This window comes from Athene noctua, chromosome 2 (assembly GCF_965140245.1).
Source record: "Athene noctua chromosome 2, bAthNoc1.hap1.1, whole genome shotgun sequence".
Lineage (NCBI taxonomy): Eukaryota > Metazoa > Chordata > Aves > Strigiformes > Strigidae > Athene > Athene noctua.
This window is the reverse complement of record NC_134038.1, coordinates 15,308,192-15,326,131: the sequence shown is the minus strand read 5'-3', so window position 1 is coordinate 15,326,131 and position 17,940 is coordinate 15,308,192. Positions and strand designations below refer to the sequence as shown.

Sequence of the window (17,940 nt, the reverse complement as noted above, 5' to 3'; positions counted from 1 at the left end):
CTATAACCACACTGATTTCATCATGAGAAAGCCCTGCTGAGATGCTGAAACAAGACAGCAAAAGATCTTTATGGCTGATCCTAGGCCTCCCATGGACACATGTACATTTAATAAAACAAAGTATAGATATTAGAAAAATGCATGTGACTTTGGGATTCAGTTATTTCTTATAGATAAATAGCAGTACTTTTAAAAGGCTATTTTATGTGAACAGTTCAGGCAAAACATGAAATGCAACTTTCGACTTGGGTTTCATATGCCAAGTTGCTTAATGAAATTCACTTCAAAGGACATCTGATACTAGGACGACAATATGCAAGTCACTTGAGTAGCACATGGGGTCAGAGAAGGTGTTCTTCAGCTTCAAAGCCAAGAGTTTCCAACATCTCAAGTGACAGTTTTGGTAAAATTGTCAGCAGGCCCCAGAAGACATGAATACTGTACTGTGATTTCTTCATTTAAGTTTCCTGTTCATTAAGAAACAAAACAGAAAACACCAAGACATGTTCACAGGATTGTGTTTTCAGCTACAAGAAAATGAAACATTTTTTACTAGATGGCACGGAGAAGGGATATGTTTTAAAGTAAGATTTTAGGCAGATGACTCAGATTTTGTTTTGGTTTTGAGAAGAAAACATTTCTTGTCACTTCATGCCAACTTTCTCCTTGCCTGTCTGTTTGATTTGGCTGGTCCAAGTATCCACAACAAAACATCCTCCCAGTGACAAACAGAATGCTAACAAATTCTGGACGAGAAAAAACTAGATTTTGGCAGAATTTTCTAAGAAAAAAATAAAACACCCCATTAGCGTGACCCAGAAAGATATGGTTCAGAAATTCTCCCTCTGCCTGAGTCATTAAGGGATGGATGTTAAACAAGTCTGATAGGTTATGAGACAGGAAATGTCATCGCTCATGTGGCACTATAAATACAAGAAGTGGCTCATGAGAGATTGAATCACAGAGGGGAACAGGAGGAACAGTTTCTTCAACATATGGAAGCAGTTCAGGCAAAGGGTGAAATTTTGAAATATTTTAATTCAGGAAAACCTAAGTAGTCAGTTTAGTTAGAACTCAGAAATATTTCAAGTTTAGAAAAAAGAAAATTGTCTGTTTCAGTATTCTTCCACTCTCAAATATAAAGAATTTCTTCAATGAATGGGAATTCCATTTTTATGTCACTATTTGTGTAACATCAATCATATAAGGAAACACAACTTTTACTCAGAATCCGAAGCTTATTCAAGGAAGCTGGAAATCTAGATGGATCTCCCATTAATGTTTACTTTTGTCAGCAGACTTGAGGCTTCTTTTAAAAGTACTAATAAAAAAAAAAGAGCAACAGCACTTCCAGAGATTTCAAGTGATAGTAATTTTGTTTAGCTACCTTCATCACCAACGTACTCTGTAGACCTGCAGAGATATTTCTGAAAGTGTAAGAAAGTCAGCCTAAATGAAAAAATAATCTTTTTAAAAAGACACAAAAAACTCACACAGTAAACCACAGCAAAAACACCAACTTTGAAGTTTTCACTACTTGAATGTGTTCAAAGTAGCTCTTAAAAAGGCCCTCACCAATATTTCTTCTTCTCATTGCATTCCGTCTCTCTTTAATTTTTAAATTCAGCTATCTTTTATTATTCTATACAACACTCAAGTTCTTCTGCAAATGCTCTTTGCAGACTAATGCTGGCTGTAAGTGGCATATTCAGGCAAGGATTTTGTGTGGACATGCTGCTCTTACAGCCCATGTTCTTTCCCAAATCCAACCGCCGAAGTATTATTGGTAAACAAATAAAACTCTTGCATATACCTTTCTTCACCTAATATGTTGATATCAGGGCTGAAAGGCTGTACAGAATCATTTTATCTTTCAAGATATATGAATCTCTAAGATGGTGCTACAATAAAAGTTGGTACTACTGTGAGAGCATTGGGTATGGGATCGGAGACATACAGGTCACAGTTGGATTCTCTCCTGAGTTTTCTCTTTAGAATAAGCTTGATTAGAAGGAAGAATTTCACTTTATCCTTTTTTTAAATTTTACTTTTAAATTGGTAGGATCCAGCCTGTACTATATTCCATTGTTCTCAAACAGCACCAAAAGATTAACTTGCAAACATGATGTGAACTATTGTGTAATATTATGATGGTTATTTTCTGAAATAATAGTGATAAATTTTCACGGTCGACTTATCAAGAAGAGTTCTTTAGGGATAAATTTGGATGACCTTTTCATCCAGAGAAAGAAAGTAAAAAAGAAGAGTCCCATACGCACACATCAGTAGGAATTTTAGAAGCTACCTACTATACTTTATGCCAGAAGGGTATAACTTGGAATGGCAAATTAATGAGTAATAGCAATATCATCCATAGCAGTAATCCGTTCTCTTCTCAGGTAAATCTATACTAAAAGTTCTCTGGAAAATTCCTGTTTTCTTATACGTGTCGATTTTTTGCATGTGCCTGTCTGCCATTCCTTACTTAAAGAATCAGTCTCAATTAAGTTGAACCATGCAACAAGTCAGAAAACACCTCCAACAAAAAAGCTACTGAGAAGAGTGTTGATAGCCTCATGGAGTATACAGTGCAGTGTCAAGGCTTTTGTTTAAAGCCTAAAGGAGAAATATTTAAGTTGTTTATTTGAAGAGTTTTTGAATTATCCAGTTAAATTTCTGAAACTCAAATAATACTGAAGTGGTCTATGACCCCTCCCAGTGTGTGTTAGTGCCAGGTGGAAAAAGACAGTACACTAAGGAATACGCTTTTTCTCAACTTGCACCTTTTCCTAATAAAGCAATTTCTATTTGACCTTTTTCCTGTGAAAACAGACTTACGCACCACTTCTACTGCAAATACAGCATTTATAAATCATGTAATCAAGAATCCCCTAACCTCCAAAGTCTCAAACTGGCTTTAAAATATATATTTTAAAAACAACTTTTTAATGTTCTTTCCCTTTTAGATTTTATGAGTCACATTTTCAGGACTTTTCCACAACCACAATGACTAGACACAGTCAAATAATCATCGGGCTCCCATGAGCTAGGGAGTTAAGGAAGCTACAACATATTGCAGAATTTGTAATAGCTCAGAAGGGTGAGCAACACTGGTAGTGTCTTCCCAGGGATTTATCTGACGTTGCCTCCAGCTGATGCCTGGATTTAAAAATATAGAGATTATAAAGATGGCTTTCCCTAATGCAAACAGAGTTTGAAACAAGAAAAACATATGTCCCAGAAGATTTGGTCTGGTTTGGCTGCTTTCCTTTGGGTCCTTCGGTACATTTAAAGAAGTTTTGTCTGCAAAATCCCAACCTGAAGCACGGAGTGAACTCCCAAATTGAAAAAACTAAAGCTAGAGTAGTGCCTAAAAAATGGCACTTCCATCATAAAATTTTGGAACATATGTAAACTTACTTTCTTCCGACGAGCTTCCGCAGCATATTGATCCACTCTATGTACTTTTCTTCTTCTTTTCTTTGGAGCTGCAACTGGTCTTTCCTGTCTCCTCTTAGGAGGAAGCTTTCTCTTAGGTCTCTTAGGCGGAGTAAGAGGGGAGCCATAACTACTCTCCTGTACTGGCAGGGAGAGATGTCTGGACTCAGAAAAAAGCCTGTCTCAACTCACATCAGATAGTAACGCTACCTGTACCAGATAACCCTGAGGCATAAATGCTATGGCCATTTCAAAAATTTAGGCTTTTGGACAATTTAGGATCTCTTTTTAAGGAGGAATCCACCAAATTGTACTGAAAGCAGAACAGCAGTTACAAGAGCAGACAGCATAAAAGCAAATTAAATTGGTGTTTCAGAAGATAGGCGTGGCTTCTGGTTTTGAAAATGTATAGTTATCTGGAGGGCTTTATTGATCAGGTATTAAGTTATTAATATCAAAATTTAAGTAAACAATTTCAGTTCAAGTAAAATTCATTGCATACAATTTAATGAGTGTCTGGGGTAGAGTGCTGGTGGAAATGTAGTATTTCACTAGGATGATGTTTTAGGTATGAGTACTAGAGCCTCTCCAGTCCAAACGGCTTTCTGCAAGGTTTCCCACACCGACTTTTTGGCTGAATCAGTGATACCAGGTACTCTCATCAGAAGCATTAGCAGGTGCCACATACACCCCATTGAAATCACCAGAACTCCACAAGCCACTATCTGGGGACTGCAGGCCTGCAGGACAAAACTACAATGGTGAGACTCAGCACAGATTGTATCCTTCAAATCAGCTAGGCACAGCATATTGGTGGCAGAGCCTCAGAAAGCTGCACTGCTACCTGCCTTACTACCAGCTTTATGGGCAATTTGAGAATTTAATTTCCTAGCACTTTCAGTGTGGCATCTTATTGGGTAATGTTATTGTTCATAAATGCACAAATACCTGAGATAAGACTTATAAAAGGGAAAAAAAAAGTTAAGACATAAGTGGAAAAAACTACTATTCCATTAATCAGCTTGTTCATAATTTTAAACTGTACAGCTTTCACTGACTTTAACACAAGTTACAGGCTCTTGGCACTGCTTGGGCTTGTGTGTGAAGTGCTGATGGATGATGCCTACTGGGAGATAGTAACTACAATATGCTGCATATAACAGAGAACGCTGAGTGGGCTTGAGAAGAGTTGGAGATTTATGATGATACTTAACTTCTGTGTACTTAGGCAGCTTCTCACAGTTGTTCAGTTACAGAGCTATGTAAACAGGGAAGGGAAGGAAGAGGATGTTACCATCTGCCATGCTGTTTCATTGCTTCCAAGGCAAGCAGCTGGAAAGGAGATTCTAGTCCAGTCTCATTCGTCTCTCTCCAGAAAGGCATTTTAATAAAGCAGCACCAGTTTTCTGTTTTTAAAACGCTTCAAGCTTTGTGCAGTCCTGATGAGAGGAGCGGCAGGGAAAGGAAGGATTCTCGTTTTACCGTCTCTGAATCGGCTCAGACAGAGCTCCACAATGCCAGAAACACGCGCACGCAGGAGACCCAGGTCTGAACACTGAAGATGGCCGTCTCCAGACAGCAGGTTAGAGGAGCAGCAGGAATGGCTTAGCAGCGCCACATTTCAATGTGTTTTAGAGCTCTTATGTAGTATATTTCTACAATATCTTATATTTTATAAAAGTTAGCTAGGGAAAAAAAAAGCCAAGTTCTTATTAACCAGCCAAATCTTAGTCTTGCTTGAGAAGAGTCAGAATAGAGTTATGGAGGAGGGAAATGAATCCCTCCCCACTTACAGAAGGGAACTGTAACATCATAAGGGTAACTAGCCAGCCAAAGCTCTGCTTCTTGACCCGGACGGACCAACCTACCAGAGTTCAGCTGCAAAAGCACAGAGGGAAACAAACAAAAAAAAAAAAAAGCAGAAGTAAATCAAGAGCAAGCACATATTTGATAACTCCTATAACTCCTCCTGGAGATGCAATGAAACCCACTGAAATACTCCTTAAGAAGTCTATTCATGTGTCCCGTCCCCCACCCCACCCCCCAAAAAAAAAAACCAAACCCAAAGCCAAAAAAACCCCCCCAAAATTACACTAGTGGACACTGGCCGTAATCTGTATTCCATTTATATCAACAACACTGGCAAATCATCAATAAATTTTAAGTGCTACAATGTCCCTTTATTTCTAGTGACACTCTGCACATAGGCTATTGTGCATGTCCTGCAAAGCTCTAAGTACCATCTGCTGAAGTCTGGAAGCTGAATATTATCAGTAATGGATGCCATTAGACCTTTAAGATTATACATTTAAAATACATTTAGAACATTATTTGACATAATAGCCTGTAGTAAACATTCACTTTACTCCAATGGACAGTTGTAAGATTTTGAGGTTTTCAAGGTATAAAACTATTCCTCAAGCTACTAATGCAGCATAAAATCTTCACTCATCAAAAGAAGAAATAAGAAGCCCATCTTAAATATAACACAGAATTGTTAAGAGCTTGTTTTCAAACATTGTTTGGCTGATCTGCCTTTGCATGAAGAAAAATGAAGTGGTCAGTACTACTCCAACTGTCTAACTGGTGCCAGCTGCATAGAAAAAAGAATGATTTCACAGGGAGGTTGTGCTCTCTGCATCAAGGAAGCAGCTGGAAGGGATGCCTTTGAGGACTTCCTTCCCAGCTGCTTTATGCCAATTTCATAGCTCCCAAAAATTGTATTAAAAACAGTATCAAGAGAAACAATATATTTCCTAGTTTTTCTATCCTGAAACCAGGCCCCTAGCAAATCTCAGCATTTGTCTTCATTCCCGTTCATTTCCATTCACAGAGTTATGTCCACTGTTTGAACTACAAACCCATACATGCTCATTTGCTATCTCGTCTGTTCTCAATTACTAAAAATCAATTTCATGCTGTTCTTGTGTTTAACACAAATGACATAAATCAGTTTATTTGTAAAACTTTCATAGGCTATTAATTCACACTTATTAAGAGCCAGAGATTTGCCTTGCAATTAGAGGTCAACCTTCAGATAACCATCCAGAAGAACCCCCAAACAATAAGACCCTTTGGGGGCTTTTCGCTTTTGTAATGACTTTCCCTATGACGACACAATTACACTTCACTTTGACACTTAAAATTAACCTGAAACTAGATTACCACATTGGATGCTAAACTGGTTTGTTCAAGACTACAATTTAAAGAACAAGTTCAATGTCATCATCTTCATATTCTCTTTTAAGTCCATGGAAAGAGTCCCACAACTCTGTTGAGAAGTGGTTGTCTACAGATAAATAAAATTAGATTTGTCAGTCATAAGTCACACATAATATTTATAACACTTCAGTAAGAGGAGCTATAAAGCATCATTCAGTACATCCTCCAATCAGAGAGCTCTCATTACAGATAACTTTCTTGACCAAGTCAGACACCTCTCCTGTTCTGACAAAATGGAGACACATCAATGCCTGTTAATTTAGCGAGAGTGTTGACAGATTTAAACCACCGCTTATCCAGAAAAAGGGCTACTTCTTCCTATTCAGTATCACGTGTCAGTGCTGGTTTGAAATAAATCCTCATACCTGCCACTTTGGGACCATGGCTCAAACTGCTCCAACAGGGATGTTACCCACAGCAAGTTCACAACCACTGCAAACTTATTTAAACAGTCCGAAAAAGTCAAGCATATTAAAAAAGATTAATGCTGGTTCTCTTTGCTCTCTTCTTCAGTAGAGGACAGCTATCAGATGTATACTAGACAAGTAAGAAACTACTGCTTGGTACCTGGCTGCTCGGGGAGAATTGTATTACCTTCCAAAGGGTAAGTATGTGATACACTCTTAGTTTTTGAAGATTTGCAAACATTTGTTTACCCTTTAAGAAGCATATTTAAAAACTTAAAGTCTTGTGAGGGCAATCTGCAGGCATACATTTGCACTGAAACTAGGGGACCTTTGCCAGATGTGAGAGATCATTGGAGATACCAGATCCCAGCCACTCCAAGTAGCAGGATATTCAGGTGCAGAATTTACTTACCCTCCCCACAAATTGCAGAAAAGTGCATAGTCTTTGAGGTCTTGTCACCTGGACAGTGTTGGCAGGGAAGCAGTATTCATCAGTCCCAGCCAGCTACCCAAAGCTCAAATAAGGGGTTAAACTACTGTAGTGTTTTGCACATAAATTTTCATTAAAATACCTTACGGTGCTTCAAAACTTTTTCCAAACTCAACAGTCCAGCCCTGAGGGAACAGTACTGGCAAAGCTTTCTGGACCCCTGTAAGACCTATATGAAACTGGAAATAGCAGCTTTTTACAGTTCACGACAGACTGAAATTATTACTTTGGCTACTGGAGGTTGTCAGCTTTAAAAAAAGCTTTTTCTTCTCTGCATTTTTCCTCAATATTTTCTGCATTATATTTTTATTACTTTTAAGAAGGATAAATTGCTAGAGGGAAGTTAAATGATACTGTTACACCCAAATATACTCCTGTCTTTGCCAAATAAATCTTTCCGTTTGTGTTATCATATCACACAGAGAAATAGCCTTCTGAAAGGCATGGGCATTCTCTCGGAAGTGTATCTCACATGATAAACCCTTTAGACAATAACTTTGCTTTCTCTGGCAGAGGGGAAGCACTGCAGAAACAGGTGAAAAAAAAGTGGCCAAAATGTTACTCCTGCACAGTGGCAAATATTCCAAAAATATACTTGAGACACAGGCTTTTACTGCAGAAGAAAATCTGTACTAACCTCTGAGTTGAAAGGACCATATCTGTGGCCAGCAGCATCTGGTTGCTCAGAGTAGAAAGCATAAACATAAGGCCTGAAAGAAAGAAAGGTCTTGTTCTGGATAGCTTTCCTTCAACAACAACAAAAACCCCCAGATCGGTTAGGTCAGGTCAAATCAAGTCAACCTTCCAATGAGAGTTGTCTTTATGGAAAAAGAACTGTTTCTCAGTCATATGTTTCCATGGTTTGATTAAGCAATTAGTTGTTCTACAGTTTTATTAAATCCAAGAACACATGCGGGGAGGCACATGGGGTACCATCTGAGGACACGCGCTCTTTCTAAGTCTTGTAGAAGACATCACAACAGCAGCTTGCCTGAGCTTTGCAGCCAGCAGCATGTGGGGACTTGTGTACTAAAAAAAAATATTAATAATTAAAAACTTAACATTTTCCCAGTCCTCAGGGTTCAGTTCTGCAACTGCCATTGACTGAAAGGTTGTTAAACCATATTAAACTCAGTAGGATAAGAACAATCCAAGTTAATCCATGTAACTAAATGCTTATTGATAAGGAATAAATCCATACCATACATTTATTGAGAAGAATCAAAATGATGATGGTTAAAAGCAGAGATAAAAACCCCCTACCTAAACACAAATCCCAAATAAATCCTTAAATCAGTGATAATGAGCAACAGACAAAACTATTTTTAGAATTAAATTTCCCCTTGCTCTTCCAGATACTTTTAAGGAGAAGACAAGCTAGCAGTTATCCAACAGCAGATGACAATAAGTGAATTACCTTTCATTGTCTGGAAGGGTTAGCCACTGCAGTATTGTTAATATTCTGCGCTCATGGGGGATGACACTGGACCACAGAATACAAAAAAATACCTTATTATCATAGAATACAAAAAGTATCAACACATCCTTGCAATGAACTGATCCTAACATGATTAAAATCAATCATAACAACTTAAATTGATTTTATGTATATGCTGTATCTTTCTTGCTTGCTTGATACTGATACTTATTTTGCAAATAGAATCACTTCACATCTCCTGTACATCCACATATCCCAAAAGAAAGATGATTAAAAGTTTGTAACTGAAGTCAGAACTCAAGGCAGTAAATCTAACCGCTCTAAACAGGAGTGAATAAAGATCCATTGTGGTAGCTTAAACCCAGATGAACCTTTATTATGCACAGTGGTGCTGCCATTGGATAGCTGGCATGAGTAAAAACCATTAAAATGCTCACATCAGGACAGGTTTAAACAACACCCTGCTCTGGTAGTTTTGAAGACACTGGAAAAATTCCCATTGACTTAGTAGCAACCAAACTGAGAGCTAGGCTGGTGTAAATCAAAACAGAGCCATATGAAACTCCAGGCCATCAGCACAGTGATTTGCACAACTTTGACAGCTTCTCACTCTGCAGAACAGACTCATCCTATTTCACTGTTTATATCCTGAGACTTCTCACTCGGCTGCTGAGGCCAAGTTCATGCTATGAGAATGACTAACCTTATAAGCAGCTGTTAAATGTTCCAAATATCTCATCTTAGGAAAGCTCTGCAGGTCAGTGACCACAAAGTTATTTTAATACAATAGCACAGTCAGTCCAAATTCCATTAGATCAATAGCAGAATCCCAAGGCAGGAATCAAATACAACTGTCTTGGATTCACCATGCTGAATTGAATTCATCACTCTTTGGAAATGTCTGATAGAGAGATGCCAACAGCCATTTTGCAATAAGTTAGTCTTTAATGCCTTCAAGAACAACAGCAGTCCTCAGTCTCCAACTACACAGAGAACTTCTGGTTGTAAAACTATGAGAATGAGAATTTATGCTCAAATTTGCAAACAAGGCAATATCATAAAGCAGAATAATAATCTTGTGTATCACCCAGTTTTGAAATTTTTATTCCATTATTTAATAATGGATTTTTTCACGTTAAGTAATTTGTAACTAAGATGTTTTAACACTTCTGTTTTCCTAAAAGAGTTTGCCTGAAAATTCTCCCCAAAAACATTGTCTCAAATTAAATAATACAGTTTTAAGGCATATATATATTTCATTCATACATGAAATGGCTGTCTTACTCCCTTACTATTGCCATTCATACAACATATCCTTGGTTACCCTCCATAACATTTTATATCCTTGAGCATGCATTGGCCACAGTGTTTATGGTGACTGTGTAGCTGTACAGTTTAATTTGTTTTGTAGAGCACCAGACTGGAGCTCTGTCAGATAACCATCTTGCAAGCCTAAACCTATCATCAGCTTTGTACATGGTACATTTTATTATTCCCTCCATATGCTATATAGTATTTAGAGTAGCAAAGAATATTATTCCTAATGGAATCATAACAAAATAAGCAAAGCCCTTTAGTACTTCAGTCTTGTCAGTTTGCCCATTTTCTTTACTCCTGCAATCCTGCTACTAAAAAGGGGAGACTGATCCACACAAGTTCCTCAGAACTCAGAAATGAACAAAATTCATTCATTTTCAGTTAGGATAATACATTTTAGCTGGGACAAGGGAAAATAATCTGGAACCATAAAACAAAAGGAATAAACAGCAAAGATCCTCAAGGCTGTCTTTTAGGAAAGGGAAATTGGATATCTTACTCAAAGGTCAGACTGGATTTTAAAATGAATGAGTCAAGCTTTTGAGTCAATTAGGCTGTTGATGTCAGATGACATAAGAGGACAATAAAAGAGTCTTCCACAAACACTCAAGAGGACTAGGAAACATTGCTAGCAATACTGAGGCAAACTAACACACTGTGAAATGAAAGAAAGTAAATTTTACATAGTTATGGATCTTTTCTTCAGACAACTGCTAAAAATCAGTGTATGAACTTAAAGCAGCAAACTGTAGCATCAGCTTTAATTACCAGAAACATTGCACAAATGAAACAAAGGAGGGTTGCAGGTATGGTCTCCAAGTTACTGAATGCTTAAAGTAAGGAAAACAACTTAATAAACACTTGTATCCAATTAATTCTGAATTAGTTACAAATCTGCAGAAAACAGAAGGCACTTACACAGACCAGAAGAACGTGCCAGCTTTCACCCCTTGCTTGGCTGCAGTAATCCAAATCTAATGAGGAAAATATAAGAGGATTAGAATGTGTTCAGATCTTTAATGACCCTCTGAAATCAAAAGAAAATTTTTTCAAGACACATTCTTCTACCCTGAGCCTAGAAGTGAAAATTGCAGTTTTCAGTCTGCGTCCCTAATTCAAACACATGGAGTGAGAAACCTCTGCAAATCCTGTAGCAGTGCATCATCCACTGTGCTGTAGACTTTTACCCCTAAATTTGTGTTGCTTTTAATGCAAAGCATTAAGATTTGAGGCCACGAATTTCTCCAGTATTCCATTTGACTTTCAAAAACCAGCCATTACTCACCTGAGCCTTTTAGTGTTCAAGTTTTGGAAGATACTCAGTTAGGAAAGAACATGGCTTAACACTAATCAGTGTCTGCGTGAATGTCCCTCTTTCCCCTTGTTCTACCATCAGTAGTCATTGACAGAAAATGTGTTAAGGAAAGAGTACACATAAAAGGGCACAGGTAGGTGAGCAGGTGTATAAAGAAAGCAGGGAGAGACACCTTCCTCCATAGATGTTTAGGAACTTTGAGCTCACCCGAAGTAGTGATTGATTGAAATGATGGAAACAATCTTCATTAATTTTTCAGTCCTTCAAATCCTATATATTTTTCTGACTATAAATCAGTTTGTAGCAGAAAGTTCCACAATGTAGTCACACACTGCATGAATATATTTTTATTTTTGTTTGCTTTAAACCTACCAGTGTCACTGGTCTTGGGGTACTGTTCTTGTCCTTTGAAAACAGGTTATTAATCCTTTCTCTTCCCACTTCTATACAGCATTCATGATATTCCCCTCTATTTATTCCTTCTGAAGCAAGAGCAGCTTTGGTCTGTTTGGTCTTTTTCTAGTGAAAGCTATACCATACCTTTAGTTATCCTCATTACACACACCCCCACACACCCCCCCTTCACCCTCTTTCTTCTATTCTATTCTATGAATATCTATACAAGGCAGGGGAATGAGAATGACCAAATGTCAGAAAGGTCCACAATCAAGGAAAGCAAACAATATGAGTTTTTAGCCCTACAGAACTAAATTTCTATTGCAAGGAACTATCCAAATTAACTCAAAACTCATTTCAAAAGTGTAATGGCTTAAAAACCAGAATTATGCATACAACTAGAGTATTTCTTCCTATTATTTATGCATATTGCTATTTACCCATTTCACAAGCAGTTAAGTCAAAAAATAGCTCCTTTACTTAATAATTGCAAAATCTTTGGTTTACTTTAAATCAACAAATCAACTTTTTGAAAATACATTCAAGGCTCCTCTACCTTGCTCACACAGGCACTTATAAACTGTCGTTGTTATTCACGCATACATTTTTCAAATGTCATGCCTGAATTATTAATGTATTGGTCTTAATTGAAATAAATTTGGCACAGACTGATGAAAGATCATATACACACTGAGGCTATAAGTTAACAGGAATTAAATTTGGATACAGTTATGTTATTTATGGGAAAACTGGACATCTTTGCCTTTCCAGTGCCTGGACACACCCCTTATCTCCCATCTGCTGTTGCAAATCTTACTGGACTCAATCCAGTTAAATTTAAATCACTGTTATAAAAGATAATCTGTTTTCATAGTATACTTTTTCATAATGTATCCTCTTTTTATGGTAACTCTATAGAAATGGTGGTTTGCTAAATAAATTCAGCAAAAGCAGGAGCAGAATGGCCATGGATTTGCAGCCTACCCTTCTCTGTTTCCAGGTGTTTCTCCTTAAGAGTCTGATTTCAGAGTTGGTTCATATTAATCTAGCTGCCACCAAATGGAGAGTCCCCCAGGCATCTCCCCCAGCGTCTGCAGTCCCAGCCTTCCACCAGCACCGGGGTTTGCATAGTGGCAGTAAAGTAGGTCCCCCCCCCCCCCTCCCCCAAAATAAAAAAAGGGCTTTGATTTTATACTGGAATTTGGTTTTGAATTCTTGAATAACAGGGATGATTTTCTCAAATGCTTACAGAATACTCGCCCTGAGAGGATGGGACAGAAGGATGCAGGCGAAGAGGAGAGATGAGGAAGTGTGCCTACAAGCCACTGATGATGTCACTGAGCCCATATGCTGCAGTCAGAGGTGTGACTGCAATACCAGGATGCATCCACAAGCTTGTGTCATTGTCAGCACAGGGTATGTTCAGCCTGGACCCTCTGTCTAACTAAGGCTGGAGCTACTCCATAATCATTAGCGGTGCATGGGCTTCCCAGGCGAAAAAGGGACCGCACTTAAAGTAACTGCATTTTTCTTTGCATTGCAGATTTATTCCTAGAGTAGAACCCGTAATAGCAGAGGAAAAGAGGTCAAATACAAATTCAGCACAAGGACTGTCAGCTGCACTGCTGTTATGCTCTTTGGTCTTGCTATACTTGGAAAACCATTGTCCCTACAGAGTTGCAGCAGATTTATTTTTCTTTGAAAGTGTTTGTGTTCCTGCAAAGTTTAAATCATTTTGCAGATATCTTTGGGAAAGTACCGATAAACTTAAGTCCAGGGAATTCAATATTTGGATTTTACCATCTGTTAACTCTAGTTTGACTTTCTAGTGCTTTGGCCTGTGCAGGTCCAAGTGGTCCAGCCTGCCTGGTTCGCCAAATCAGACCAGCCAAGTTCCACCCTCTGCAGCTGAAGCTGTCCTGTGCTGCTCCTGACTGTTAGCACTGCTGATAGCACTCGTGACCCTGTCTATTTTAAGCAACAATTTTAAACATGTGCCAGAAGACACCCTCCTTCTGGCCAAGCAAGTAAAATGGTAGTTATCTTGACAGATTAATAATTAAGCCCTACATACATTGCCAAGGTACGCAGCAGGCCTGCAAGAAGGCAGTGGCTATTTTTTATTCCTGTTGAGCATAGAACGTGCTTCATGAATGCCACATGAAAACAGCATGAGCGCCTTTCTGAACCAGGGGTAATGGAGGTGGAGATCACTACTAGTTGCATACTCCTAAGTGAGCAGAGAGGGCCCTCCAAAGGCACCTGGACTGGTGTCAGACAGGAAAAACCTGCAGCATCTCTGCTCCCAAGTAAGGAATCCCACCTCGGGAATGCAGCCATTTACATTGGCATTCACTGTTTGGATGAGGATGTGTGTCTGCTACACTTGAAATAAGCTCAACAGCTAAGACAATGTTCTGTTGAAGTCAAAGACAAGCAAATCAAAAGGCCCATATCTGACTGCAACATCTGAGAAGTGAGTCTGAATTACTCCATACTGACCTTGCCCCTCTTTTTTTTCATGGGAAAAAAAAAAAAGCACCTTTGAATTTTCTTATTTTGGTTTTAAGTAAACCAACACTATTCAACATCATATCTAAAGCTGGTACTCATAACACATTTGCAGAGAAGCAGCAATCATTAGGTAAAATAATTTCTAGCTGCATTGAACAAGCTTTAAATAATTTTTTCATAGTGTTTTAGAGTTGCGACAGTTATTGCTGATGAATCTAGTGGTAGCAATCTCTACCAGAGGTGCCCTTGGTCAGCCAGACCCTTCACTGACTAGGTAAAATTAGACAACAGACTGGAGCAGCTGATAGGAGCACATAAGTTTCCTTACTACCCTGAGCTATAGGAAACTAACACCAGCAGAAAAGCGTGTCAAACTGTTAACGCAACCTAATCATCAGTGAACATCTCTCACTGCCTTTGAATTAAATTAATTGTCTTTCAAGGCAGACTATAAGTCATGCCTCTCAGACTAACATGAGTCTACACTGTCAGTCATTGTTGGATAGAAAAAAAGTTGTCTGATGCCCTCTCACAACCTTGTCCATCCAATACAATTGAAATTAAGAGAATACGGGTTACTGTTCCATTTCCTTTCTGTTGGTGAGTCACAGTCTTAATTAATCCTAGATGTTCCCGTACTCAGCATGTAAATGCAATATGTTATATGCACTCTATGGCTGGTCACATCTGTTCAGGTCACTTACCATAAAGTTTACTGTGTTAGGCGTTGCAAGGTCAGTACCATTTGTGAGCTTATGTAATTTATTTGCCATATGTAAATACATTGGCTTTAGCTGTTAATACATTAGAATTTTATAGTCAGCTGTTTAACTATGCCAAATGCGCACCCCTGGTTTGCATATGGGACAAGCTTTATTGTATTGTAAACTCTGTAAAGACCATATTTCTGAATTAATTTGCTTAAGCAGAAAGGAGGGGAATAAATATTTAAAAGAATAAATAACAAAGATTAACCACTCTATCTTCATACCATGCCGCAGGAATTAGAGAATATCTAACTTTTTCAATGCAGAAAGACCTGTTAAATTATGGTCCCATGGCTTCAAACCTAGTACCCTTGCACATGTGCCAAGAAATAAGATATGTGCTTTTCTAGATGTATATGAAACATATCCTGTAAATCGATTTACTATCAATTTTATATCTTCTGTGTTGAATGACTACAATTATTTTCCTTGATTTATGGATAAAAATAGACAAGCTAAGCAACAGTTTAGGTGGCAATGCCATATGGAACATGGAAGTCCAACCTTCTCCCTTTTTTTGACTGCTAGACATGCTTACACACAGATACTACATACAGAGTTATTCAAGATAGTTGCTGATTTGTCTTTAAAAACCTGCACAGAAAATGGGGCAGTTCCCTACTTTTAATCTTCCATAAATAATTAAGAGCCCATAACTTTGCAAAGGCTGCACCTTATTTGTTGTATTATGAAAACACTGGCAGCAACACATCTCAGGTCAGGACCGACGTCTGAAGTCCAGCCCTTGGGCCAAGTGGCGCAAACATGCTCCCAGTGAAGGAAGGAGATTCGTGTCAGGAGCAGAAGAAACGCATACACATGCAGCTGAGACTTGGTAACGCACGAATGGGAAATCTCTTCCACATCCAGGCAGAATTAATACCAGGGTGCACCAAACGTTATACTCCTGCACCATTTGCAATTTATCCTGCCAACAAGGTAAAATGTGGCGCAGTCCCTTCCACACTCCTTACTCTTTAACAGGACACAAATGATCTCACAGCCTTGACAACTAAGCATTGCCTTCTTGCCCAGACAGATTTTGGTACAAGAAGCCTATTAAATAATTAGACAGACTCGGATAGCCCTGTTGCTTTTTCAAGGCTCAAGCTAGACAAAAACAAATATTTATAAAAAGGCAATTATAAACATGCCTCCTTCTGCTTCCCCCACCAACCAAAGTGATTGCAAAATGTGTTCAGGACAAAAGGTAGATGATAGCTTTCCTCAGAGTCTGGGCTCCTCTGATGTAACTATCCTGTCAATGCTCAGGCTGACAAGGCAAAAAAATGAAAATGAGAAGTTCTTTCTGTAATTGTTAGTCAAAATCAACAAAATTCCAGTAAACAGAAAAGCAAAATGGTTTTATGCCAAAGATTAATGTAAAATGTGAAATTTAGATAAAATCAGCAATATTCTGTTAAGATGTGTAGAGATGTCGTCTAGGGTCTACAGGCATACCTTGCAGACTGTAAAGACAACTTCATGACATGTTGTCACTTATCTAGGAATGTCATGGCCCTTTTTAAGGATTATCTCAGCATCTAAAGCTAGGCCCTTTTTGAGGGTTGTATTCTCTTTAAAAGGTTAATAGTGAAAAATAAAACTTCATAAAAGGTTACCTACACAACCTTCAATACTTTCATAATTAAGATATTTCTGAAGAGAGAGGCATTTCTGGAGCCAAACTCAGACCCAAGCTGGGTAACCCACTGAAGAAGCCTCTCTGTCCCCATTAATCACAGGCTGGCAGTTTTATACCTGTCATCTTCTGACCTTGGGGAGACCAACAGATTATTTCTAAGGAACATGAAATCTCATTTAAAAAAGCAATTTATTGTCTGTAGCATAGGCTTAAACTCACTACATCAAATCAAAGACATGGAAAACTACTGCTTATCAGAAGCCAAAGGCAGCTGAGGCCTAATTTAGTGTTTAAAGTTACTTGGGACAGAAACAGAGGTTCAGTGCCATGAAAAATGAACAGTAAAGTTAGTTTCCCCCTTGGGAACATGGGCCCTGATGCTCACCATTTCTGTGAGATGCTGCAGCAAAATGAGGAGAGGTTCTGCGGCTGTTTCCTGTCAAACACTTTTGTTTTGAAAACAAGGTGATTTTAAAACTCATAATAAATCAAGGTTGTATACTAAATCAGAAGACCAGATTTTAGGAAGTTCCACAACAAGCTACAGATCCTCCAAGCAATTCCAAACTACCTTCTCCCCCCTTCTCCTTTTCCTAATGCTCTTAAAATTAATTTCTCGTAACTCCTGGTATAGAAATATTCAGCTACTCATGTGCCAGTTCCCACTGATGTCCATGGTAATCTGGATGTTTCCCAGCAAGATGCTGAGTATTAGAACAAGTAATTACAAAAAAAAAAAAAACACCAAACATAAACACCAAAAGCCACACATTTTAACAAAGCCATATACAATAGGCCAGTTTCCAGGAACAAGAAAGTATTTCAGAAATTATCAACATTAAATAACATTCTCTTTTAGGCAGTTTTAGCTATAATATGAGGCTGGGGCTCCCAGACACTTCTCCTGCCTTCCTAGGCAGGAAAATAAAAATTCCCAATTCCATGCAAGCCAAGTACCACTCTGCCATTATTTGAGTACTCCAGTTTGAGA

General features: G+C 38.3%; 1 protein-coding gene across 3 annotated transcripts in view; it reads right to left on the bottom strand.

Annotated features, from left to right (window-relative positions):
• ENPP2 (ectonucleotide pyrophosphatase/phosphodiesterase 2) overlaps window positions 1-17,940 on the bottom strand; it is a 56,944-nt gene that overhangs the window by 22,044 nt on the left and 16,960 nt on the right. For 2 of the 3 annotated variants that reach the window (XM_074897589.1, XM_074897590.1), the window contains exons 9-11: window positions 11,231-11,286; window positions 8,975-9,040; window positions 8,195-8,267 (exon numbers count right to left, since the gene is read on the bottom strand). In XM_074897589.1, coding sequence (XP_074753690.1) covers window positions 8,195-8,267; window positions 8,975-9,040; window positions 11,231-11,286 — 195 coding nt within the window. Of the gene's footprint in view, window positions 1-3,420; window positions 3,577-8,194; window positions 8,268-8,974; window positions 9,041-11,230; window positions 11,287-17,940 lie in introns of all 3 variants that reach the window. The other variant, XM_074897588.1, reaches the window with a different exon arrangement.